Source organism: Kryptolebias marmoratus, linkage group LG19 (assembly GCF_001649575.2).
Source record: "Kryptolebias marmoratus isolate JLee-2015 linkage group LG19, ASM164957v2, whole genome shotgun sequence".
Lineage (NCBI taxonomy): Eukaryota > Metazoa > Chordata > Actinopteri > Cyprinodontiformes > Rivulidae > Kryptolebias > Kryptolebias marmoratus.
In genome coordinates, this window is record NC_051448.1 from 4621793 (window position 1) to 4646410 (window position 24618).

At 40.9% G+C, this 24618-nt stretch overlaps 1 protein-coding gene across 2 annotated transcripts in view; it reads left to right on the forward strand.

Moving 5' to 3' along the window:
• Positions 1 to 24618, forward strand: part of LOC108233437 (nesprin-2) — an 85376-nt gene that overhangs the window by 53483 nt on the left and 7275 nt on the right. For both annotated transcript variants that reach the window (XM_037981595.1, XM_037981596.1), the window contains exons 71-93: positions 464 to 646; positions 1199 to 1348; positions 1662 to 1838; positions 2575 to 2730; positions 2821 to 2976; positions 3938 to 4108; positions 4429 to 4565; positions 5740 to 5920; positions 6921 to 7094; positions 7204 to 7305; positions 7395 to 7549; positions 8444 to 8591; positions 9071 to 9165; positions 9463 to 9694; positions 10191 to 10388; positions 12069 to 12176; positions 13306 to 13461; positions 15216 to 15374; positions 17332 to 17498; positions 21187 to 21349; positions 22264 to 22454; positions 23258 to 23408; positions 24108 to 24290. In XM_037981595.1, the coding sequence (XP_037837523.1) occupies positions 464 to 646; positions 1199 to 1348; positions 1662 to 1838; positions 2575 to 2730; positions 2821 to 2976; positions 3938 to 4108; positions 4429 to 4565; positions 5740 to 5920; positions 6921 to 7094; positions 7204 to 7305; positions 7395 to 7549; positions 8444 to 8591; positions 9071 to 9165; positions 9463 to 9694; positions 10191 to 10388; positions 12069 to 12176; positions 13306 to 13461; positions 15216 to 15374; positions 17332 to 17498; positions 21187 to 21349; positions 22264 to 22454; positions 23258 to 23408; positions 24108 to 24290 (3693 nt within the window). The remainder of the gene's footprint in view (positions 1 to 463; positions 647 to 1198; positions 1349 to 1661; positions 1839 to 2574; positions 2731 to 2820; positions 2977 to 3937; positions 4109 to 4428; positions 4566 to 5739; positions 5921 to 6920; positions 7095 to 7203; positions 7306 to 7394; positions 7550 to 8443; positions 8592 to 9070; positions 9166 to 9462; positions 9695 to 10190; positions 10389 to 12068; positions 12177 to 13305; positions 13462 to 15215; positions 15375 to 17331; positions 17499 to 21186; positions 21350 to 22263; positions 22455 to 23257; positions 23409 to 24107; positions 24291 to 24618) is intronic.

The window sequence follows — 24618 nt, forward strand, 5'->3', positions numbered from 1 at the left end:
GAGGACAGCAGGACAGTGGTGAGGTCAGCAGGACAGTGGTGAGGTCAGCAGGACAGTGGTGAGGTCAGCAGGACATGCATGAAGACAGCAGGACATGCATGAAGACAGCAGGACATGCATGAAGACAGCAGGACATGTATGAGGTCAGCAGGACATGCATAAAGACAGCAGGACATGTATGAAGACAGCAGACTGAGACGGTTTGGACGTGTAGAGGGACAGAAGGATGTTAGAGTCAAAGAGGACAGATATGGATGCAGTTAGAGAGGACATGGAGGGAGTTGGAGTGAGGACAGATGACAGATTTAGATGGAGGAGGATGACTTCCTGTGGAGACCCCTGAAAGTTTCATTAAAATCCCTCCAGCGGGTCATCAGATAGTTTGTGAAAAGACAATAAAATGTAAAGAACTACAGGTTTGTGAGTTGGACCCGACCGACCCGTTTACTGTAAACCTTTCCAGGACCTCTCTGTGGAGCTGGAGGCCACCTCGGCTCTGAGGGAGTCTGTCTCGAAGGAGGCCACCGAGCTGCTCCACCTGAGGGAAGCGGACAGTCCGAACCTGAGAACCCAGCTCGCTCAGATGGAGGCCAGCTGCAGCCAAATGACCTCTGACCTCTCCAGGATTCAAGACCAGCTTCAGCAGGTGCTGCATCTTCTGTTTCTGGAGAAAATATATTGATTTAATCTACTATAACAGCAGGAAGTTTAGATGTTTCTGCAACAAACACTCCAGAATTTCAGTGGCTTCTTGTCGTGAAAGTGCTGTTTGTTTTCAAAAATAATTAGATTCTGAGAAATCCCCTCCGCTGAGGGGAGTATGAACTTAAACCCATCTGAAATCCTGTTCGGGGCGACTGAACAGGGGAGGAAATGGAGAGGAAGGTCATGCCTAATTTTTCCTCACCATCTATCACCAGCGAATGGAAACAGATATTTGGCAGCGCTATAATTAAGCAGATTTTGCCAGTTTCTTCATTCCAGATGGTTTAGTTTGATGTCTTTTAAAATTTGGAAATCACTTCAGCAGATGATGAAAAGATCTTATCTTCCAAAGAAAGATTTAATAATGTGGATCATGTTGGAACAGAATAGATTTTTAATGAATGATTACCTGGTTTAAGAGACGTGAAAATAATTAAAAACCTAAGAAGGTGGATTTGTTTTATGTTTCTTACTGTTGAATTATGTGTGTCAGCGTCTGACGGCTGCAGCTCCGCCGCTGAAGCTGCTGTCTGAACTGGAAGACTGGCTGAAGAGAACCGAGGCGCTGCTGAACCAGGAGAAAGAGCAAATCTTAAAGGCCAAAAACGCAGCGGAGTTTGCTGAAATCCTGCAGAAATATCAGGTACTTGGACCAGATTGACGTCTGCTGAGCATTAATTTCATGAGCAATTAAGCTAAAGGTCTTTTACTACTCTGCTAAACATAAAATCTGTTCATTTTTTTATCTTAAATAGTGTCTTTTACACGCCTTTCCTCTTTATTTTTTTCAAAGCTTTGTGATTTTCATTCTGCACAAAGAAACGTTCTTTGTGAATATCTCTGGTTATTACCTCTTCTGTGTCATTCTTACCATAGATTTATGAGATGCGCTTTACAATTTAAACGATTAAACAAATCTAAAGTGTATTTTTTCCATGCCTCTTGTCGTTTCTCAGGTGTTGAGGAAAGCTCTGGTGAACGGTCACCTCCTCCTTGATTTTATGTCGCAGCCCGGGCCTCTGACGGCGGCGGCAGACGGTCAGAGTCTCGGCTCGGAGCGCACGGCGTTCGCAGAGAACCTCGGCGCCCTCAGATCCCAGTGGTTACACCTTCAGAGGGAGCTGGAGAAACAGGTATATAAAACATTATTTGTCCGTAACTGTAAGTTTCTCTACGTCTAAGCTGTTACTAAAACCACCTCATACATAAAAAAGCCACAATATTTTTAAATTTAAATGTTTTAGAGTTATTTGGAGGGAATAATGTTCCACAAAGTGGTAAATGGATTCATTAAAAAGACACATGATAGCATAGCAATTTTGGCGAAAGCATCCTTTTGTGTGAATCCTGAACACGGTTTTTTCAAACTTTTACTTTTATACTTTTTAATCATTTAACTTTATTTTCACCATTAAAATACATTGAAAAATCTTTGATTTCTTCAAAAAACTTTGTCCTCTGAAAATTGCTTCAGCATACTTTGTCTTTTGTTACTTTTATTTGTAAAGATTTTAGGTATAATTTCACCACATTCAGTTTTTTAAGCTATGGTTTAATTTAAGCTTTTCAGTACAGTTTTAATTTTAACTTTTAGTTGCTGTTTGATTGTTGTTCTGTTCTGATTATTTATAAAAAATTCAATTAACGATTCATTCAACAAATTTTGGTGAAGTCATTCAGCATCATTTCATTGTTTTGTAAGCACATAAAACATATTTTTGTTCAAAAACCAGCCATGAACATGCAAGGTTTCTATATATGTGGACATGATTAGAAGCATTTTTTAAGACTAAATGGAACATGAAAACATATTATTTAGTTTGTAAAGACTTTCCCATTTTGAGCCACTGCTTGTCTTTACTTTTTCAGGTTTGTGATGTTGAAGACATCCATCACACTTGTGCAGAACGAGAGAAACATCTGCAGAAACTTCACGGCTGGATGGAGCGGCAGAAGAAGCAGCTGAATCAGTGGAAACGGCCCACCAGTCAAGCTCTGGCTCATAACGCGCTTCCAGAGTGGGAGGTATAATCGTCTGAAAGCCGATAGATAAATATTTATCGCTGAGTATTTTCTGCAGGACCTCCTTTTTTATTGTCGCTGTGTGTCTTCCAGGCTGCTGTCGGCAGAGTGAAGGAGGTTTCTGCAGCTCTGCGGGAGCTGAAAACGACGCGAGTGCATTGTGGGAAGGAAGAAAAGCACCCGAGTGACGTGGCCTTCGCCGAGCAAGCGGCGCGCGTTAGTCGGGCGTGTTGGGATCTGAGTCAACAGGTGAAAACAACCCTGTTACTGTGGTGAAGTCAGGGCCAGGTGCGAGGTTAATAAAATACTTTTAAGTTGTTGCAAACGGACTCGATTAGAGACTGAAACACGGTAACATTACGGGATAGCAGATGTGAAGATTTATCATTTTTCGACTTAAAACTTCACACATAAGAATGAACTCAAGCAAGCGTTTCTCCTTTTTGTTTGAATTTTATAGCACCAAATTTATTTTAGGAAGTTATGCTTCTCAAAACTTGAACAAAATAGGATAAAAATATATGAATTTAGATTTACAGGTTGACAGAAATACAACTTAAAAACGATTCTTCCTGCAGGTTTATAAGGAAATGTTTGTAATCAACTTCATTCTTGGTTCAGTATACATTTTAAAGAAAGATTAGCTTGTGAAACCCATTTATTCAGAATGAAATGGGTACAATGTCTGAAAAAAAAAACAGGATAAACACTGGCAGAGAATTCAATTTATGATAATGTTCATCTTTAGCAACATTATCTAATCTAAACTCTCATAGTTTTTAGTTGAAACTGTTTGTGGTGATTCCTTTTCTTTTTTAATTTATGCAAAAAAATATAATGCAACACATTTATTTCACGAAAGCAATAGTTTTACAGAAACAGTTAGAAGAAATTGTAAATGTTTAACACTCTTCAGTTTTTCCTTTATGTGCACAAACAGTTTTAATACGATCGTACGCTCCATAGGTAAACAAACAGGTTGGAGTTGGCATCTGGTCACAAAGTTTGCTCAAAGTTTTCTCATTTTTAGGACACATTAACCAACAATGTGAGAAAAATGTACAGATTTCGTTACTTATTTTGAGCTTTTCTTGTCCGGTCGTCCTGATTTTGTGTTTAAAAGTACTCATTGCAAAACAGAAACCTCCTAAAAAATAAAATCTAAGCTTTCAGATGCACCTAACTGTAGATTTTTATTTGTTTTTTGCAGATGGAGGCACTCAGACCCGCTCTCCAGCAGACTGTGGATGAGTGGACCTTTTTCCAAAGAGCTCTGGGGGACGTTACTCTGTTCGCCACCAGGGTGCGCTGCGCCCTGCAGCGTCAGAAGGCTCCCCTCTTCTCACTAAGGCAGGCTGAAGGATACTCAGACTTCCTCCAGGTGAGCTGTGAAATACTTGTACAGATAAAAAGCTACCCCCCCCCCCCCCCCAACACACACACACATCCTTTAATAACATATTCATCGAATGATCTAAAACCTGGAGGGTTTAATGGCTTTGAAGATAAAATGTATAAATAGACTTTAGTGTTTTTGTGGTTAAAAGCCTCAGTCGGGTTTGACAGGTTTGGTAAAGTGTGGGCTTTCATGGACTTCAAGCTGTCAGTTCCTTTCAGACTGTGTTCTCACTTCGCAGGGAAGTAAATGTACTTCCAGACAGCGAGCGTGAAAGGAAGGTGGTTTTTTTTTTCTTTACACAGGAGCTCCAGGTGAAGGTGGAGGCAGAGGAGGAGCAACTGTGGGCGGCTGTGGATAAATCCTGCCAGAAGCTGGTGGAGGCTCTCCATCAGGGAGCGGCTTGGGCTCTCGGTGATAAAGTAGAAGAAGAGCGGAAACGGTCAGTGGTGGATAAATGCTTCAAACCCTTTACAGCTGATCCTATAGATGCTGTTTACTATCTGCCTTTAATTGGCTGCGATGCAGTAATTATCTCCTGCCACCTTAAAAGAAATTAATCTGTCTGTTAGAAAAATATCTCACGAACAGCGGTGGACAAAGTACTTAACTATAGTACTTGAGTAAAAGTATTGATACTCGTGGTCAAATCTTACTCAACTACAAGTAAAAGTTGCTCAGTCAAAAATGTACTCAAGTTAAAGTCCTGAAGTACTCACTTTTGAGAACACTTAAGTATTCAAAAATACAAATTAAATGTTCTAATATCAGTGTGTTGCTGTATAATTTTCAGAAACTTGTAACTTTCAGAAACCACCTGATGTATCGACACGTAGAAACACTCTGCTACAACTTCTACACCACCTGGAAAGAACTTCAGCAGAAAAATGACACAAAAAATAAGGATTTTATTATCTAAAAACACACCAAACCAGAGAGGGTTGATTCTCCTCACACTTTCACAGTGGAGCCGAGGTTTAAGGTTGAATCTGTTACCACGAAGTAACGACCAGCTTCCTGGAAATGTAGTGGAGGGAAAGTTATAAGTTCCCCCCCCAAAAAAATACTCAAGTAAAGTAAAGATTCTCAAAAAATTTACTTAAGTACAGTAATCAAGTAAATGTACTCTGTTACTGTCCACCACTGCTCACGAAGGATGGATTTTAACGACGCTTGCAGAAAGTAATGATCTACAGCTGATTGTTTGGAGTCAACCTGATTCAAGATGGCTCCCACAGCTAACTAACCATATGAAACACAGAAACGGCTACAAATCATCAGCTAAACTTTGGTGTCGTGGTTGCTGACACGTACTGCAGGTGCTGCTTTTTGTTTAAAACCTTTGCCCGTTTGTCTGTTAGCAAAATATCTCAAGAACCACTAAATGGGTTTTGATTGAAACTTTCAGGAAGTCATCATTAAATGTTCATCTAGAACTGATTTCCTTCTGGGGTCAGTCCGTTTCAAGATGGCAGCCAAGGCCCTCATTTTTCAACAAAAGGGTCTCCATAGCAGGGTCTCAGGAGGTTAAAATCGCGTCATCTCGATCGTTCAGCTGCAGATTTTCTCTGTGCACATTAGAGTTACGAATCGTTTTTGTGTCGTGGCCTTCTCAGGTGGAGGAACACGGTGCAAGAGATAAAAGATGAGCGTGAAAAGAGCGGGGAAACGTTTCGTCTCTGGAAGGAGTACAGCCGCCTCTCAGACAGCTGCTCTCATCGCCTGCAACACCTGTGGGCTGACTTCTCAAGTCCTTCACCTGAAAAGGACCCGCAAGCCACGCTTTGCTCTCTCAAGGTGAGCCTGAGGTTCCCAGCACCCCTAAAATCCCCCAAAAGTCCAGTTCTTACCTGCTGTGCACCTCAACGTGGTGCGATATCACCGAATCCATTAATGCTTGAAAAATGAACCTGTGGCACAGATGGTAAATTGTGAATTTGTGGTTAAAAATTGATTTAAAATAATAGCTCATGCATTTTAACTGATTAAAACAGCCCAAAAAAGACAATCTGGTACTTTAACCATACCTTTAAAAAGCAAGAAGGGAAGGTTTTTTTAAAACTGGAATCATAAACCTTGTTTTTCATAGTTGCCAAAAGCATTTTTATTATTATTATTGTTACATTCCCTGCCTGACTCATCATGTTCCCGGTGCAGGTTCAGGGAGTCCATGCATTACGTTCACAATTTAATTAAATGTTTTTCTCTATCTGGTCTCCTCTCCTTGAAATGGAAGCGGCAGCGTGTTCTGATGGGCAGAAATATCAGCAACGAGCTGCTCTTTGTTGGCACACCTGACCTCTCTCTTCTCTGCCTAATCTAGATGAAATGTCGTTTTGCTCGTTCGACCAAAAAATATTTTTAGGGCTTCCATTTATGTGTTGTTTTTGCTGTTTTGTACATAGGGGTGTATTTTGTTGGGAACAGCTGAGGTTATATTTTCCACACGGACATGAACATAAAATAAATCTGTTAAATGCACATGGAGAGGTGATGGAAAACAGACTTTATTCATTTAAAACAAACAGGTTTCTTGTTCTGCATGTTGATTCAGGGAGTATATTTAAATTCTCTCTTTCTCTTCTCACCCTTTTGAGTTTTTTAAGGCCTGCACCTCTCTGTGTGCTGGCAGATACACTCTGCAGTAAAAAACATTAGAAAAGGTGTGCTGGCTGAAATTAATTACCATAAATTGTAGAAAATCTGCGCCCCGTCCTAAAGACATTACTGGAAATACTGGAAAATCCACCATTTGTGAACCCCTAAACTACTGATATGTTTGTTGTTTTTCTTGCAGGGTGCTGCTGAAGAGCTTCAAAGCGGCGTGGGAGACGTGCTGGAAGTATCCAAGCATCTTATTGGGCAGCTTGAACCTCTGGCCTCAAAACTGATCCGGTCAGAAGCCAGGCTGCTGACCCGTGACGTCCTGCTGCTGAACCAGGCGGTGTCGAGAAAAACTGAAAGTCTGGAGGTGAAAGGATCGGTTTGAAGAGTTATAAACTCCTAATGGAGTTAAATCCTCCTTCATGTTGACAAATCTTAGCTGACTTAAAGTCTGTAACATTTATTTTATGGTGCAGGTGAATTTGGAACAACGGAAAAAATTTCAGACTCGACTGGAGGCTCTTGAGGAACAGATGCAGAAAATCAAGACCGACACGTGTGACACGGACTCTGCAAAGGTTGGTCACACTGAATGAGCTTCCCTTTACAATCCTGTGCATTAAATGAAACCATAAACTCTGCTCGGTGCACTATTTTAAATTCCCAGCAGGTTCTTTTGGAGCTCAGTGATCTGGTTCCATCTCTGGTTGACATCAGGGAGATGAGTGGCTTCATTGCTCCTGATAAGCAGGAGAGAGAGAGAGTGGATTCACTCAGCAGGCGGTGGGTGGAAAACATGACTCTGGCATCGGACAGAAACAGGTGAGAACGTTCAGGTTGCAGCAAATATTACAAAATCCAGAATGAAGCTGGTCATGAATGTCAAATTTCTTGTATGCATCTTTAAAATTTGTTATTTTACAAAATATAATTTGTCAAATAGTATGTTCAATTAGCATCAAATTATGAACAAGTGATATTTATAACAACTTATTGATCATTTATGTCTAAAACACGTGGCAAATTGAAGGCCCGCCGCCCAGATTGGACCCTGTCACAGTTTTATCTGAACCATGAAATTGTTTTATATTTTATAACTAACCTGCAAATCTGTGACAAAATAAGCTTTTATCGATTCTTATTTTTCCTTTAAAAAAAACTATAATTGAGTGCAGTTTTCACATGAGTTGGCTAATTTTGAAGCCAAGGACTGAATTTTGAATTTCTTATTCATCAGTTTTAATTTTCACAAGGAATGAGCAAATTTAAACGTCCAAATGGTGCCAATCAAACCGCACGTGCTTCAGATCAACAGTCATCCTAAATATTTGTAGTTTCCTGTAATTTTTATTAAGATATTTAGGTTTTTTTATGTATAACTAATAAAAGGCAAATTAATAACTGCAGATAAAGGCCAAATCATAAGAAATGAATGTTACAGATGTCTTAAATTAGATCTTTTTTTATCAATAAGTTATATTTTACTCCATTTTATATAATAATAATAGGGATAGTTATTCATATTTCTATCTATACCAAGCTCAGTTTATATATTTTATTTAAAAAATGTAATTATTCAAAATTGACCAAGAGTTTTCTCCTTGACTGAAGCCATGATTAAATTTGGCCCCCCGTGTCTCTGAGTTTGACTCCTGTGGACTCAAGAGTCTTGTTTTAAATAAAGTTTATATTTGACCTGTGCTTTCTGCTCCGCAGAGAGCTGAGTGACGAGCTTCAGCACTCGCAGGACTTCCAGGAGAAATGTGAGATGCTGAAATCTATCCAGGAGAAACTGGAGCGAGACTCGGTGTGCAGGAAACCTCCGAGTCACTCAAACCTGCAGGAGACGCTGAGTGTCCATCAGGTGCGACGCTTCTTACAGCTTCTCTGCAGTTCTTTCATTTTACAAATTATCCTAATTTAAATGACATCTTATCATTTAGTCTGTTTCTACCTTCAGTCAGGTTCCTGAGGACCTGTTGGAGAAAAGCAAAAGACCAAATCAAAATCTTTTTAAGGAGCTTCACTGACATCATCTCCTAAAACATTTTATATAGATCACTGATACTGTGGCAGGAAAATTGGGTGCAGATTTATGCTTTCTGAGAAAAAGCTGGTATTGGTTTATGTCAGTGGTGTTCAATCCTGGTCCTGGAGGTCCACCATCCTGCAGGTTTCAGGTGTTTCTCTGCTTTGAATGACTGAGTGATTGACTTGAAGACCTGCTGAGGAGCAAAGAAACATCTGAAACCTGCAGGATGGTGGCCCTGGAGGAGCACGACCGGACACCACTGGTTTATGTTATGAATTACAGTGTAATGCTCTTTAACCTGACTCCTGCAGGGGCTTCAGGCTGAGATACTCGTCGGACATCAACTCCTGCATCGTCTTCTCTGTGAAGCAGTTGAGTCGGCGGAGAAAGAACCAGCAGAGAAAAGGTTGAGCAGCTGAATATTTTAGATACGTAAAGCTGTCAGAGACCTGTCTGCAAAATGACACACAGTAATGCTTATAAAAAGCACTTTATGAATGCATTAAAGTCTGGAATATTGTCACTCAGCCTCACTGGCTGAGTCAAGTTATTTTTCGAGTCTTTGAATAGCTTTGAGAAATCCTGAAAGAAAGAAGTTTGACTTTTCTTTCAGAAATGAATCAGTTTGAATTACTCTTTTCCCTATGTTCCTATGATTCCATCTGTAAAAGTTGTTTTCTGACTTGTTTCTCTCCACGTGCAGATCTGAACTCGTGATGCAGATGGCCCACATGAAGAAGAGCTGGTTCAGCTCCGTGGCTCTGGCTGAGCAGAACTGGACCGTGACAAAGGATCGGCTGCAGCGGTGGAGAATCTACCATCGTGGTTCGGAGTCTTTAAAGAAACTGTGGCGGACCGTGGACTCTCTACTGCCCCCTACAGGACCGTGTCTTTACACGCTGCAGCAGCTGCAGAACTGCAAGTCTCTTTACCAGGTCGGCCTCGTCGCATGGAGTAGTTTTAGATTTTAATAAACGTTGAGTCAGCTTTCAGACTGTTCCTGTTTTTATTTTTACAATCTAACGACTGCTCGTTCAGGAGATGAATGATGGTTATGATCTTTGTAGGTTTTATACTTTTTAAAATATGCAACTTGGTTACAAAACAATCAATTGCTTCAAAAACGTTGTTCTCTTTGAAATTTGCTGTTTTTGTCGTCTTGCACTGCTTTTAGTTTGTAGCTTGCCTTTAGCTTTTTGTAGCTGGTCTGTTGCTGCAAACCTTTTGTTCCTTTTAGCTAGGCTTTAGCTACTTTGTTTCATTAACTCAGTTTCAGCTTCTTCATTAAACAAGTCATTCAGCGTTCATTCTGTTTGATCTCCTTTAAAGTTTCACCAAAGCTCAGAAGGATCGAGAATCACTCAGATTGAGTCAAATTTGTTGTTTTATTAAAGATTCTAATAAAGATTTTCTCACCTGATCTCTCTGAAGCGTGTTGAGGACTTGTTGGACCGTCACGCTCCCGTCTTCACTCAGACAGCTGAAGCTGGTGAACGTTTGAGTGAAACCATGATGGAGCCGGACCGTCAGAGTCAGCTTCAATCAGAGCTTCAAGACATGAAGAACGCCTGGCAGCAAATCACCGTCCAGCTCGGGACCAACAAGGACCTGGTTAACACCGCCGTGCAGGTAACACTCCTGTCCTCTGTTATATCTGATGTTTTATTGTGGTAATATACACTCAAGTGCCACAGCAAAGTGAAGCTCACTGTGACGCCTTTCAAACAGCTAATAAATCTGACTATAACCAGTTAAATCAGGCCAATTTAGTCTCAGATTGAACCTCTCTTTGTGGGAGTCTTTTTAACTGAATCAATTGCTTTTATTCCGTCTGGAAAAGCTGCAACTTTGCTCTCTGTGTTTGTGATTAAACTGCGAGATCGTTTTGTGACGAGCAGAAAAATGAAATGTTCTCAAACAAAGCAAAGCGTTTCTGAGCTTTGTTTGGGAACATTAAAAGCTAGTAGCTGTTTTAAGGTTTTTCAATGTCTTTTGTTGGTTTTTTTTTAAGGCATTTTAGCTGCTTTGTCACTTATTTGCAGTCCAGTACCTGATCATTTTCAGAGGAATGGTTTCTGCTCCTCTTTATTCTGATCTATGAATCATTTGGGCATCTGAACGTTGTCTAAAAATAACAAACCTTAAACCTTTTTAAATTGGATCTGTTTCCATGTCTTTCGTTAAATCTTTTAAGAAATACCAAAAATACTACGATTTGACACAAAATAATGATTTAGCTTAAGTTATAAGTTGATTTTATTACAGCAGACGATCAACTGATGTCCTCCACTTGTCAGGGTTGTCGTTCTGTACAGATTTAACATTTTAAAAACATTTTTAAAAATCCTAAAGTTGTACATGAATAGTAAAAGAAACACTGATGTTAAATAAAAAGCTTTATATTCTTAATTAAGCTGCAGAATCCACAGAAATTCTTCCTACAGATAGAAAAATATTTGCAATTTTGTCATGATTTAACATGCAGAGATTACACAAAAGAGAGAAAGCATGTACTATATTATTAACAATGAAGTGGAATGAGTCTGCTTTGAATGACCTAAATCCCACACACACACACACACAGGAGCCCTGAGCTCCTGACGAAACGGATCAAATCTCCTCATGATCCACATCCAGAGCCAGCTGGTTCCCAGTGTCATTCCATCACTGCAACACAGCACAGCTTTACATCAGCTGTAACACCCTGACCCACATCAAAACCTACAAACAGAAGATGTGCACACACAAATTCTGCATCGGAAATAAGAAGAGAGAAATATTAGTCTGTGCTTCAGGCACCGAGGTCGATATGTTGGTGAAATCCGGCTGATAACTTAGCAGTTTCCTTGATCTGCGTGACTCATTACACTGTTCTGGTGATCTCAGAGGTCGGGGGAAAGTTGTGCCAACGCGTCTGAGCTCAACATGATCCACCGGGATGGGGGGGGGAGCAACGGGGACAACCTAGGAAACCATCAGCAGCAGTCTGCTGATCTCAGAGCAGCTTCCAGTGAAGCCACAGGGTTTTACATTTAATTCACTGTTAATATAAAAGCCCAAAATTCTGGTTTATGTGCTGTTTACTTCAATGCAGACAAAAACGCTAATAAATGATGATCAGATCAGTCATTTTGAGCTCATTAAGATACTGAATACTCTTTAACATTCTCTCTGATGATATGTGGTGTTATTAAGAAAGCACATTCTTTACGGTAACAGCACATCAGTCAGGAGAAAACAAATAACCTCACAATGTCACCGTATTTGAAGCAAACTCCTCATGTTTCTGTCCTTGTGTTGCTTGTTTAGATGTGGTCTGAGTGTCAGAGAGCAGTGACGAACATCCAGTCGGACCTGAACCAGGTGAGACAAGAGCTCACAGGAAGACCTGGAGACTCCGAGGAGCCGCTCACACAGGTGATTTATCAGTGTCAGCTTTATTTATGGAGCACTTTAGAAACGACAGTCTCCAAAAGGGTTAAAAATACACAAAGTGAAGATGAGCAATGCTGTGTGAATGATACAAAACTGTAAAAGACGCTGAAAATGTCAGTTTAAACAACCAGAACAAGTGAAACAGTTGCTAAAAAGCTAAAAAATGAAGCAAGCCTGCTGAAGATTTCAAAGAGCACAAAGTCTTTCAATGATTTTAAGAAGTCTCTGTGCTTTTATATGAAAAAATATAAAGAAGAGGTAAATAATTCAGCATCTAAAAGGTACAAAAACCCCAAAGTCACAGCCCTAACGTCCTGGAAGAGCTGAAAGGTTTAATACCTTTGCAGAAGTAGTTGATCCAAAAAGAACATAAGAAAAAAACCTATAAACGTGAAAACTATTAGGAGCTACAACTACTTTTATGGTTGATCTTAGAACATCTATGAGTGCCTGATTTAATAATAGAGGCACCATCTGACACACGTGGAACCCTGATTAACTCCAACGGTCCGCAGATTGGTGGTTTTTATGATATTTGTCAGCTTTATGGTTATCCAAACTGGAAAAAACAAATCAGTTTGTTTTTAGAGCATTAATGTAAAGTAAACGTGAACATCTCCAACCAAAATGTGCTCCAGAATAAGTACAGTTATAGTAAAAGAAAAATTAAACGTCTGCATTTCTTGATCTAAGCACTCGTCTTTTCTGTTCATCCTAATGGACAACTTTCCCCTAATTTACCTCAAACATTTACTTTGAAGTTTTCAAAGATTCAAAAATCTGCAGCTGATGACTAAAAATTCAAAAATTTACACCAAGAATTACACGTTTAAACTCTATATGATGTAAAATCTTGCATTTGGTTCACTTTAACTTATTTGTATGTCTGTTGAGAGACAACAGAGATCCCACCAGTTGCTCCCCCCACGACTGACCCTCTGAGCTCGCCCCCCCCCTTCCCTTATTTAATACNCCCGTCCCGTCCGCAGCTCTTTAATCTGGACGGTCAGAACAAACATTAGTGAGAGGTGAAGCAGCGTGGACGGACAGCTTGTGCATGGCTGTGTGACTGACTGCTGTGTGTCTCTGTGTGTGTGTGTGTGTTATGCAGGAGACTGAACTCTCTCTGCAGGGTTTGTCCACCGGACTGAAGGAACTGGACACCATGAAGACGGACCTGTCCCAGTACGTGGCGGCCAGCGACTCGGCTCTGCTGGAGCAACAGCTGGAGCAGCTCCGCTGCCAGTGGGAAGAGCTGTGTGTGAAGGTGAGAAGTTTTTACAGACGGACTGAGATGAGGGAGTGAGTGGTTGTAGATGAAACAGGTGGAGGGAAAAGTTGCTAACAGAGGTTTGTTGGCGGCGTCCGGCAGCACACAGCTGAGTCCACCCACACACTGATTTGCTTGATAAAAGACCCAGCAAGTGCAGGTTCTTGGAGGGAAAACTTCCTCCTCTTCTTCAAAGTGTAGCAACATGTCCTTCCACAGGTCAGAGTTACTCTCTTTTTATTTTAACAGCTATAAAAGTGTCCAAACTTCACATTCCTCTTCAGGTTCAAGCTGATTTTATTTATTTATTCTCTTTGCTTGCATGAACACAGAGGAAGGTTTGGTTCTTCAGCCCGGCTGTCCATCAGTTCAGCCTGTTAATCCTGTGACTACAACAATGGCTGAAAGTAGCTCCATGCAGCCTCACATTCCTACAGTTAAGACTCCTGGCTCAAACACAGCGCATGTTTGTTCCTCTGAAAACATCGGCTAGTGCTTGACGAGACGTGGACATTTCCGTCACTTATTAGGGAGTTATTTAGTAATTCAGTCTCGTGCTAATTGGGTCTGCAGTTTGGAGTGGCCGCTTCCACCTGCTCTGGTATTGGCAAGAGTTACCGGGGTTCACAAATGTGGCAGCGTCAGCCACAAATGTGCCTCGGTTGTTCCCACTAATTATTTAATTCCTCTTAGTTTTGCTAAACAAAAGCTTTAAAAGATCTCTTAAGTCAGGTACCTGCAGACATGATGCATCACCTAAATTATTCACTTGTTTATGTGAGAAAATGAGTTAAATTCAACTTGACATGCCCAGGAGGCCTGAATCTGAGCCGTTCTGGTTTCTGCTTGATAGTTAACAGGTTGTAGAGGAGTGGGGGAGTCACAGCGATGGCTCTTGTGAGCAGATGGCCCGGTCGGCCTGAGGAGGTTCAACAGAGCTGCTCTATTGTTACTGAGGCAGCACAAAGTCCTCCGAGGGTGACCGCAGCTCACATTACAGCCCAGAAGGGCCATTTGTGGCGATACGTTAAACCCCAAAGCAAGGGCTCATTTTAATAAAGTAAATGCCACTGAGCTGTAAAATAGAGCAGCTCTAATTGTGGGCACGCTAAGCCCTGAAATCTCAAAAAGATCATCAGCCCTCTCCTCGGCTTCATAACCGGGTGTGTTCATGGCATTAAGCTGTCATTAGGAAAATGGACCTTGTTAATTTGACCAAATAGCCGGATTCTCCCGAGGGTTTCTCTCAAATCACTTGATTGCTGATTCTGACGGAGATTAAATATCCCCACTGCCACACTTCTGTACACTTTGTGCTGTTTTGTACATCGAAACGTTCAGCTAGGTGCTGTGGCTTCTGGGTTTTGTAACTTCTATACTTTTTAAAATGTTTCACTTTATTTAAAAATCCATCCTCCATAGAAACACACAGAGCTTTTATGACTCAGATTTAAAAGATTATCGTCCCTGATTAGAACACCTCAAATAAACTGGCCCAATTACTTTTATTTGTTCGATATATGGAATATTGCACCTAAAACATCGTCTAGTACTAGCTGTACCAGTAAACATTTATTTCTAACTTTAGTTTCTGTCACCCATGAGACCGTTTTACTTCTTTGGAGTCTAGCGCTTTCACTGCACAAACACCTGTTGATTATAAATTTAAAATAAAAAACATGTTTCCCCACATATGGAGTATGAAACGATGGCCACAGAAACTAAATCCCACTTCATCACGTTCTCCCCAGGTGTCCTTACGCAGGCAAGAGATGGCCGACCGCCTCAACGCGTGGACCATCTTCAACGACAAGAACAAGGAGTTCTGTGATTGGCTGACCCAGATGGAGAAGAAGGTGTGCCGGAGCGGAGAGCTGAGCGTCGAGGAGATGGTGGAGAAGCTGAAAAAGGTGATGATTCGGTGCTCAAATCACAAATCTGTCAGGAATCTTATTTCTGGGACGGGTTCTAGAATATAATCTACAGGAACTCCTTTTTACAGCAGAGGTGTGTTAAACGTTTGTTCTTCTACAGTTCATAAAGACTTAATTAGTCTGATCTTACTCAGCAGAAATTATCTTATAATTTATCAACATTTGAGTTTTGCAGGTGTAACCTACTTTATTTAATGCTGAGTCAGCTTTAAATGCTGCTACTTTTGGTTTTTATAACTTTTATACGTTTCAAACTAACTTTATTTACAAATATAAATGCGTGGAGATCTCGTCAGCTCCTTCAGAAACATTGTTCTTTGTTTGTTTTAGCTGTGGTTCTGCTGTTGTTAGTTTTTAACAATCTTTTGCTGCTTTTAGCTTCAGGTTGGAAAAACCTTCTTTTAGCTTTTAGCTGATCTTTTGCTGCTGCTATTTAGTTATTGTTTTCTGTTTTTTGTTTTAGCTGAACTTTTGCTACTTTTAGCTTTGCGCTAAGCTTTTGCTGCTTGTAGCAAACATTTTACTATGATTAGCTTTTAGGTAGTGTTTAGCTACTTTTGGCTTTCAGCTAACATTTAGCTTCTTTTAGCTAATCTTTTGCTACTTGATATTTAGCTATCGTTTTCTGGTTTTTGTTTTAGCTGAACTTTTGCTACTTTTAGCTTTTTATACTTTTAGCTTTAGCTTAGCTTTAAGCTAGCCCGTTGCTACTTTTAGCTTTTAACTGACCGTTTGCTACTTTTAGCTTTTAGCTAATCTTTTGCTGCTTGATATTTAGCTATTGTTTTCTGGTTTTTGTTTTAGATGAACTTTTGCTACTTTTAGCCTTTTATACTTTTAGCTTTAGCTTAGCTTTTAGCTAGCCCTTTGCTACTTTTAGCTTTGTGCTAAGCTTTTGCTGCTTGTAGCTAATATTTTACTATGATTAGCTTTTAGGTATTGTCTTCCTCCTTTTAGCTTTTAGCTACTGTTGTGCTGCTTTCAGCTTTAAGAACTCAGTTTTAGCTTCTTTATCACATTTAAGCGGTGCTCAGAATTTACGCTTTATTGTGATAAAACTGTAACAAAGTAAATTGTGACGACTCAACCTGCAGTTTCTGAGCATTAATTCTGGTTAATTAGACATAAATAACCTGCAGACATGATGGACATCCTGTTAATAACAGATGGTTTCCTGAACCTGAAGCTTCCTTTCAGCCACACTACGGACAATAATTGGTTTGAATGTTCCAGGAATATTATTTAAGGCTGTTAAATGAAATTAAAATATTGCAGGAACTTGAATCTAAGTTGTAATTATTATGTTAGCGACAAGTGGCACTCGGCGGTGACAACAGGGCAGGAAAAAGGTTCAAGAAAGGAACATTCAGCAAGAGAAGGAATCAAATTCAGTTGATTTTTATAAGCTAACACAAAATGTTATGGTTCTGATAAAACGTCAGAGATATACTCGCCTACGCTCGGCGTTATAGTCGTTTAAAGACAAACGGTCGTGTTTTTCAGATCGTAAATGGTAAAAATTAAATCCAAGGGTTTTTTTTTTCTTGATCTGAAGGATTCATTAACAGATCTCTGCTGTAGATCAATGCCAGTTACTAAAACTTTGCTCTGATTAAGCTAAAAAAATTTCTACCATGCTTGACTTAACAATAATGGTAATTTTTTTATATAACAGCAAAGCAAAAAGGGGGACTTTATTTTCCGGGGAGCATTGAATGTAAGCACGAGACAGTAATGAAAGGGATGCTTTCAAACCTTGGAGCCCAAAAATGATAAAAAAGCTATTTTTTTTTCTAAAATATAAAGTTTGTAGCTCTTTAAGCACAGGATATCAAGAAAAAACTGGCTGTTTTTATAATATCTCCTTTAAAATGAACTGCTCGTCACGGTTTTTTGTGTTTTGTTGGTCGTTCTTTACGATCACGTCTTCCAGGACTGCATGGAGGAAATCAACTTGTTCAGTGAGAATAAGAGCCACCTGAAGCAGCTGGGAGAGCAGCTGCTGTTAGCCAGCGACGAGGCCAAGCAGAGCCAGGTCCGCGGCTCGCTGCAGGAAGTCAATCAGCGATGGCACAACCTTTTCCACCACGTCGAAGCCAGGTGAGCGCCGCCGCAGCCGTCTCAGGGGCCACGCCGGGGGGATATTATGTCTGTTTATATCAAACAAGCACTTTACAAAGGAGTGTTTACGCCTTTCAGGAAGCACTTTGCAGAGATAAATGGTAAGATGATGGTTGAATTACGAGTAAAATTGTTTGTGTAGTTACCATAAATCAGGCTCTTAAGTACCCCACTCTGAATTTGCATCATTATCCAAAGGGACGAGTGCCCTTAACAGCGAAGCTACTCCACAGCAAAAAGCATAATTAAGAACCGAGAAGCTTTAACTGCCTCGAAGCAAACGGTGCGTCCATCCACCTGCTGTTGTGTTAGCTGCGCTCTGCAGCTGTCAGGAATACGTGCCCCCTCACCGCAGAGCTTTAAGCCCTCGTGTTGTTTAAACTGCTGCCCCCCCAAAACAGATGGACGCTCCTGAGGAGGAGCAGGAGATGCAGACGACACCCTGACAAACCTGCAAACTGCCCCCCACCAGCAGGAAAGGGAGGTCTCAGACAGCACCATATGTCCCAGAGTCCTCGCTGAAACCCCCACACTTTGTAGCCTGTCGGGGGGGGGGGAGGATCCTGGTATGTGTTAATCCCTGATTCTCTCAGAGACTTTACGAGCTGACCAGAAGAAACCCAATAATATAACCGTAACTTTTTTTTTTTTTCCCCTGTGGATAAAAAGTGGGACTCTGTTTCTGTTTTTCAGTAATGTCGCCCAACAACACGTGTGGTCGTTTGTTCGTAGCGTTAGCAAAAAGTCATCAACCCATTAACATTTAGAGTCAACCCAAATCAAGGTGGCCGCCACACCTAATCGACCTACATATGGCTACATATTTATAGATGTTGAGCTAAAATTTGGTGTGGTAGTAGCTGAGAGTCGACCTCAACACACACTCTGAGCGCAGTGTTGTATGAGACTGCCGTCATTTCTTGGCACAAGATGATCTTAGTTTAAAACTCTGGCATGAAAGGTGCGGAAAACATTCCTTTAGGAAATGCTAGGCTCTTAATTTCTGAAATAAATGATCTCTCTACTCAAGAAACATGGAGCCAATAAGGCTTAAATCCTGTGAGGTAAATTTTCAGCCTTCAGATCCACTAAATAGCTCCTTAAATACAGTGAGAGGAATAAATGCCAGTTAAAAGTTTTATCTCTTTGTAAGTGTAAGCCCTCCAATCACATATCCTCACTTATCCTCCAACTCTTTTCTGCTTCATTTTCTCCACCCATTCTGTTCGTGTCCTCTTCCTGAGCCAGCGCCCCTGACTGGGTTTTGTGTCTTTGTCTGGCCTCCACATGAAGCTGCAGGTCTTTGTTCGCCTGTCAGAGGTGGAGAGGTGGAGAGGGGGACGGAGGGGGACGGAGGGGGACGGAGGGGGGTGAGAGGGGAGCGGGAGGCTTGTTAGTTTGGCCAGGATGGTTGAATCTGCACAACGGCCGAGTGTTTGCCCCCACTGGCTTTGGTCTTCAATGCGTGACCATAAACATGTCATCCCGCCTGCTGATAGTCTTAAACTTTTTAATACAAACAGAAACTTTATCATAGAATAAAAAGGTTCTGTTCCTAAATATATTTACCACAGAGCTTCATCTGAATGTTAGGGTTACGGCTTGTCCTCTAAAGCTAAAATAAAACCTTTTTATAATCGATTACACTTTTCAACATTTTGGTAGTTTTTTCTTGAAGAACCTAATTGTATAAAAGTCGAGACGTGTAAAGTTCAATACGATGTCTGGATGGGAGCGTATGTTGCTGTAAAATCTCCAGATGTGAGCTGCTGATGTTCGGTTCTCCTCGTTGCCTCAGTCCGTTTCAAACGAGCGTTTCTGGATGGCGTTCACATCTGGCTTCTTCGCCTGATAGGACAGTTTTTTTAGTTTAAACATGTATTTATTGTCTTCCATTATGATTAAATATGGGTTTTATGAGGTTTCATCATCATTGCGTTTTGTTTTTATTTACATTTTTTAGAATTGGGGTTTGTATTTAAAATTTTAAACCAAGACTTGATTCTTGATTCTGACTGAAATGTTTCTGAAACTATCAGCTGATCTGCTGTGAAATGTCTGTAAGCCTGTGTTAAATTTTCAGTGTGCTCAGTAATTTAATTAGAAAGTGAAGTTAAAAAGGTAAAACTAAATCTAGGCTTCAGTTGTGGGCGAAGGTAGCTGTTTACAGCCGGAGGACGGTTCAAACCCAACCTTTTAAAAAGGAGAGAAACTATTTACAGTGACTGAATATCTGAAGCTGAAAGTGGCTCGATATTCATGCAGCAGACGTTGGGACGCATGAATTCATTCATTCATTCCTTCCTCCAACACTTCCAGTCGCAGCTGTTTTTAAAGATTTCTGACGCCTCAGCTGGACGCCGGCAGGAGAGGACGGATCAAATGGAGGAAATTAACTCCAACTCTAAAAATGGGGCACGCTTCAGGCTTTCAAGCCTCAGAGAGAGCTTTTATTGTCCCGTGTGTTGCTATGACACCAGTTAGTGTGTGTGTGTGTGTGTTCAGAGGCAGGACCTGAAAACGTTTTGTTTTTTTTGTGCACAAGCTTGTTGCCTTGTTTTCTCGCCTCCCAAGGGTCGAGGTTGTTTCGTGAAAACAGTCTGGTCTGATAATTAAATCAGAAAATGGACTCCACCCAGAGCGGGAGGATTTAGAATCCTAACTGACAGGTGCACAGATTTGATTTTTAATTTGATTATAAGTCATAATTTTAACGTAAAAATCCAAACTGACAAAGAGAAAAGGAGAAACTTTCTGTTCAATAATTGTAAAAACAAGACAGAAGAATTGCTGCGGGCTTATATATTCACCCCCAATTTGTTTTGTTCAGAAGCCACAGAATTAGATCGCCTACAGGTGAATTATTATTTAGGTGGTGTCCAGTCCTGGTCCTGGAGGGACACCGTCCTGCAGGTTTGAGATGTTTCTCTGCTCTGCAGGTCTTTGAGTTCTGCAGCAGTCAGATCAGGTGTTTAAAGCAGAGAAACACCTGAAACCTGCAGGATGGTGGTCGTCCCGTTGTATGTCTCCCCTCTGTCTTTAGTTTCCTGTTTGGTTCATGTCCGGTCTTTCTGCTCCAAGCTGCTGGCTGATAATTTATCTGCTACTTTTAGTCCCACAAGCAGAAAATCTTTAAAATAGTCAAAAAATGCACACAGAACAAAGTTATGCACAGCAAGAGAAGTAATTTATATTATCTATCAGGAGGAACTACTTTGCGGGGCGTATTTTTCGTTTTATTTCGCTTTAGTTGGGTCTGTGCACCACTCATGGAGCGGCCACACCAGAGCGGGACGGTTACCATGGCAACTTCTGGTATGAAAAGTTTACCTGAGAGGCCTGTGGGCGAGTGAAAGGCTTTTTCTTTTTTCTTCTTTCTGTCTCTAAATGAACGTCGTGTCAAAGTTGTTCTCAGGTTTTAAACAAGAAGAATGTCCTAATCATTATTTAAGAAGTGATTAAATTAATGGTTACATTAAAGTTGCATCAAAATTTTTTCGTTTGCTCACCCGGGACCCAAACCCTGTTTATTCTTTGAGTTTTCTCTGCCAGGAACCTGATCTGATCTGTTGAATCTGCAGCTGCAAAGTTAAAAAAACTGTAATAAATGGATGATTTAATTCACCCAGAAGGGAGGACGGTTTGTGAAACGTGTTTGTGTTGTCAGAGTGAAAAAGCTGAGGGAGACTCTGGTGACGATGCAGCAGCTGGATAAGAACATGAGCAACCTTCGCTCGTGGCTGTCCCGCATCGAGGCCGAGCTGTCCAGACCCGTCACCTACGGCGTCTGTCACGAGCAGGAAATCCAGAGGTGGCTGGCGGAGCACCAGGTACGCGCACCAAAACAGTTTCACAGCTGTTAAAACACACGTTCCACTTTTAAATCCTGAGGCGTTTTTAAAGGTTCCCCGCTGTTTTACAATATTTTAGTCATTTCTTTTATTTTCTGAATGTCTTTTTGATTTATATTTATTTCTTTTCTGAGTGTTTCTATGTCTCTTTCAGGTTTTTTTCTGCTTTTCTGTCTCTTCCTTCTGCTTTCAGTTTTCCTGTTTGTAGTTTCTTCTGCATCTTTTTTGGACTTTCAGCTGTTTCAGGTGTCAAAATCTTCAGCTCGTTCAGGACATTACTGCTATAACTTTTGTTTTAACTTTTAAACTTTTTTGAAATGTTTTGTAATGCATTAAAATCTTTTAAAATCTTTGTGCTTTTTGAAATCTTCAGGATATTTGCTCCATTTTGTCTCATGCTTCCTTTTTGGCTCCTTATTTGACATTTTTGTTTCTTTGTGTTCATCCTTTTTGTATTTGTAGTCTCCTTTTACATCTTTTCTGTCTATTTTTTTATTTTTTGTTACTTCCTGCATTCTTCTTGCTCTTATGTCTTCCTGTGCGTCCTTTCTGTGTTTGTAGTCTCACATTTAATTTTGTCCTTTTGCGTTCCTTGTCTTTTTACGTCTCCTCCTTGTAAGCTCAGGCATCTTTTTAGGTGTCCTTATTGTCCTTTTATGTCTCCTTAAGCTTCCATTTTTTCGTCTCGTCCTCCTCCTGTCCATCTTTCTGCTCTTGTGTGTCTTTTAAACATTTCAACTGTCTTTGAGAGTTCAGCTTTATTCAGCTCACTCCCGCAGGATTTTCATTAAAAATGTTTAATTTTCGAGCAGGTGTTGCAGTCGTCCTCCTGCCGTGACCTGGCTGTCTCCGTGTCCTGGACTGATGTGGTGTCTGTTCTTGTTGCTGTCCAGGAGCTGCAGAGGGACATCGAGCAGCACACAGAAGGCGTCGCCTCGGTGCTCAGTCTGTGCGACGTGTTGCTGCGGGACGAAGACGCCGCAGGTGGAGCTGAGGCGGAGAGCGACTCCCTGCGGGAGACGAGCCGCAGCCTGGACCAGAGATGGACGAACATCTGTGCCTTGGCTCAGGACAGGAGGCTCAGGTACCAACAGTTCTCCTTTAGCTAAAGTTATCAGACAGCGAGGAAAGTTTTATTTTTATCCTGATGATACTCAGATAAAACCTGATCAGTTACTTAGCTTGAAACCTGGAATAAAAACTTTAATTTTCTGCTTTTAAGCTCAAACAGGTAGTGTTTTTGGACAAACTCTCCAGCCTTTCACTTCCTCTGGATGGCAATAATTTGGCCTCCAGGTCTAATATTGTGATCAGGTTATGTCGTTTACCCCAACATTCACCGCTTTCTTCTAGAAACATTTTGTCTCCGTGCATTTATCACTTCCAGGCAGGACTATTGTAATTCTTTATCTGAGTGTCCAAAAAAAAGCTCTTTAAAAAGCCAGACTTCTGATGACTTACAAGGAGAGATAATATCTCATGAGCCACTGGACCAATTTTAACCAAACTCTGTAAATAATCATAATCACAGTGTGGTCATCTACAAGGGAAAAAGTTTTGGAGTCAACTCGATTCAAGATAGCTGCCACAGCTAAGCAACCTAAAAAAAATGGCTACAGTTCAGTCAGTTTTCCAGTTATTGAGCTAAAATTTGATGTAAAGCAGCTACAGTTCTGTCTTTTCTCAGCGTAAAGTGATCTTAGTCTGAAACTCTGGCGATAAGTTGAACTTTTAATCTCTGAGGTTTGGAGAGTTCATAAATTTGTGTCTAAATAAGTATTTCCATGAGCGTCTTTTGATTGAACGCCTGCTTATTTAGCTTGAATGTTAACAAAGACGAGTCTTCCTCGGTGTCCCGCCTCTGTCCTGCGTGGTGTCTCCCGGTAGGATCGAGGAGACGTGGACTCTCTGGTGTAAGTTCCTCAACGACTACTCCCGCTTTGAAGACTGGCTGAAGACCGCCGAGAGGACAGCTGCCAGCCCCAACTCTGCAGACGTCCTCTATTCCGTCGCCAAGGAGGAACTCAAGAAGTTTGAGGTCGGTCATTAACCTGCCAGAAACCTTTCTCTGTTGCCTCTCGAAGATAAATCTTCTTATTTCTGTCTGTAAAGTGTGACGCAGCCGTATTGATATGTTGCTGAGGTTTGTGCAAAAGCTGAAGAATGTAATAAAATCTCCTAGAGTTTGTAAAAATCTGGTTTAAGATCTTTTTCTTCCAGCTGTTCTCTTTTCAGAGGTCTCCACAGCGAGTCGTCCTTCTCCATCTAACTCTGTCCTCTGTGTCCTCTGTCCTCAGTCCAACTACCTCCATGTCCTCTCTAACTGCGTCCATATGTCTCCTCTTTGTCTCTAACATCCTTCTACCAACACACCCACCATCTTCAAACAGCTGATTACATTATTGCCTTTCATGATGGCAGCCAAAAAAAATCCTGATTAAACAAATAATAGTTAAATTATTAAACATTTCAGCTGTTTTCCTCTACTTTAAAAGGAGATTTCTTTCTGTCCAAAGGGAGTTTTTTCCTTTCCGTTGTGCCTAATGTGCTGCTCAGGATGAGAGACTTCGATGAAGTGAAGATTCAACACATTTAAACTTTTACTAATTGGCTTTTATGATTTCTGTTCATGTTTTTGTGCTTGGTGCTATATAAATAAACTGAACTGAGCTTTAAATCAGGAACACGCACTTAAATTCACAATTACAAACTCAATAATTCTCCAATTCTTCTCCAGGGTTTCCAAAGGCAGGTCCACGAGCGGCTGACTCAGTTAGAACTGGTCAACAACCAGTACCGCCGCCTGGCCCGGGAGAACCGCACCGACCGGGCCGAGCAGCTCAGAGCCACGGTCAGTGAGGGCAACAGGCGCTGGGACACGCTGCAGCGAAGAGTGGGCGCCGTCCTGCGCAGGCTCAAGGTTTGCACCTTTTCATTATTACAGGAACTCGTTTGCAGACGTTTGGACGATGTGACTTTGACTATCAGGGGAGAAAAGATATTATTTATTATTGTTTTGCATCACAAAAATAAAAAATGAAGCAAACTAGTTTTTCTAATGCTTTTCTATTTTTTAAAGACATAACATATTAAAGATTTACACTTAATTACATATTTTAAATATACAACCCTAATTTATAAAGTTGAGACGCTGTAAACTGTAAATAGACAGAATGACATCCATCAAGGGGTGCTGCAACACCCTCTGCACCCTTTTTTATTATTATTTATTGTCTCTGTATGAGACA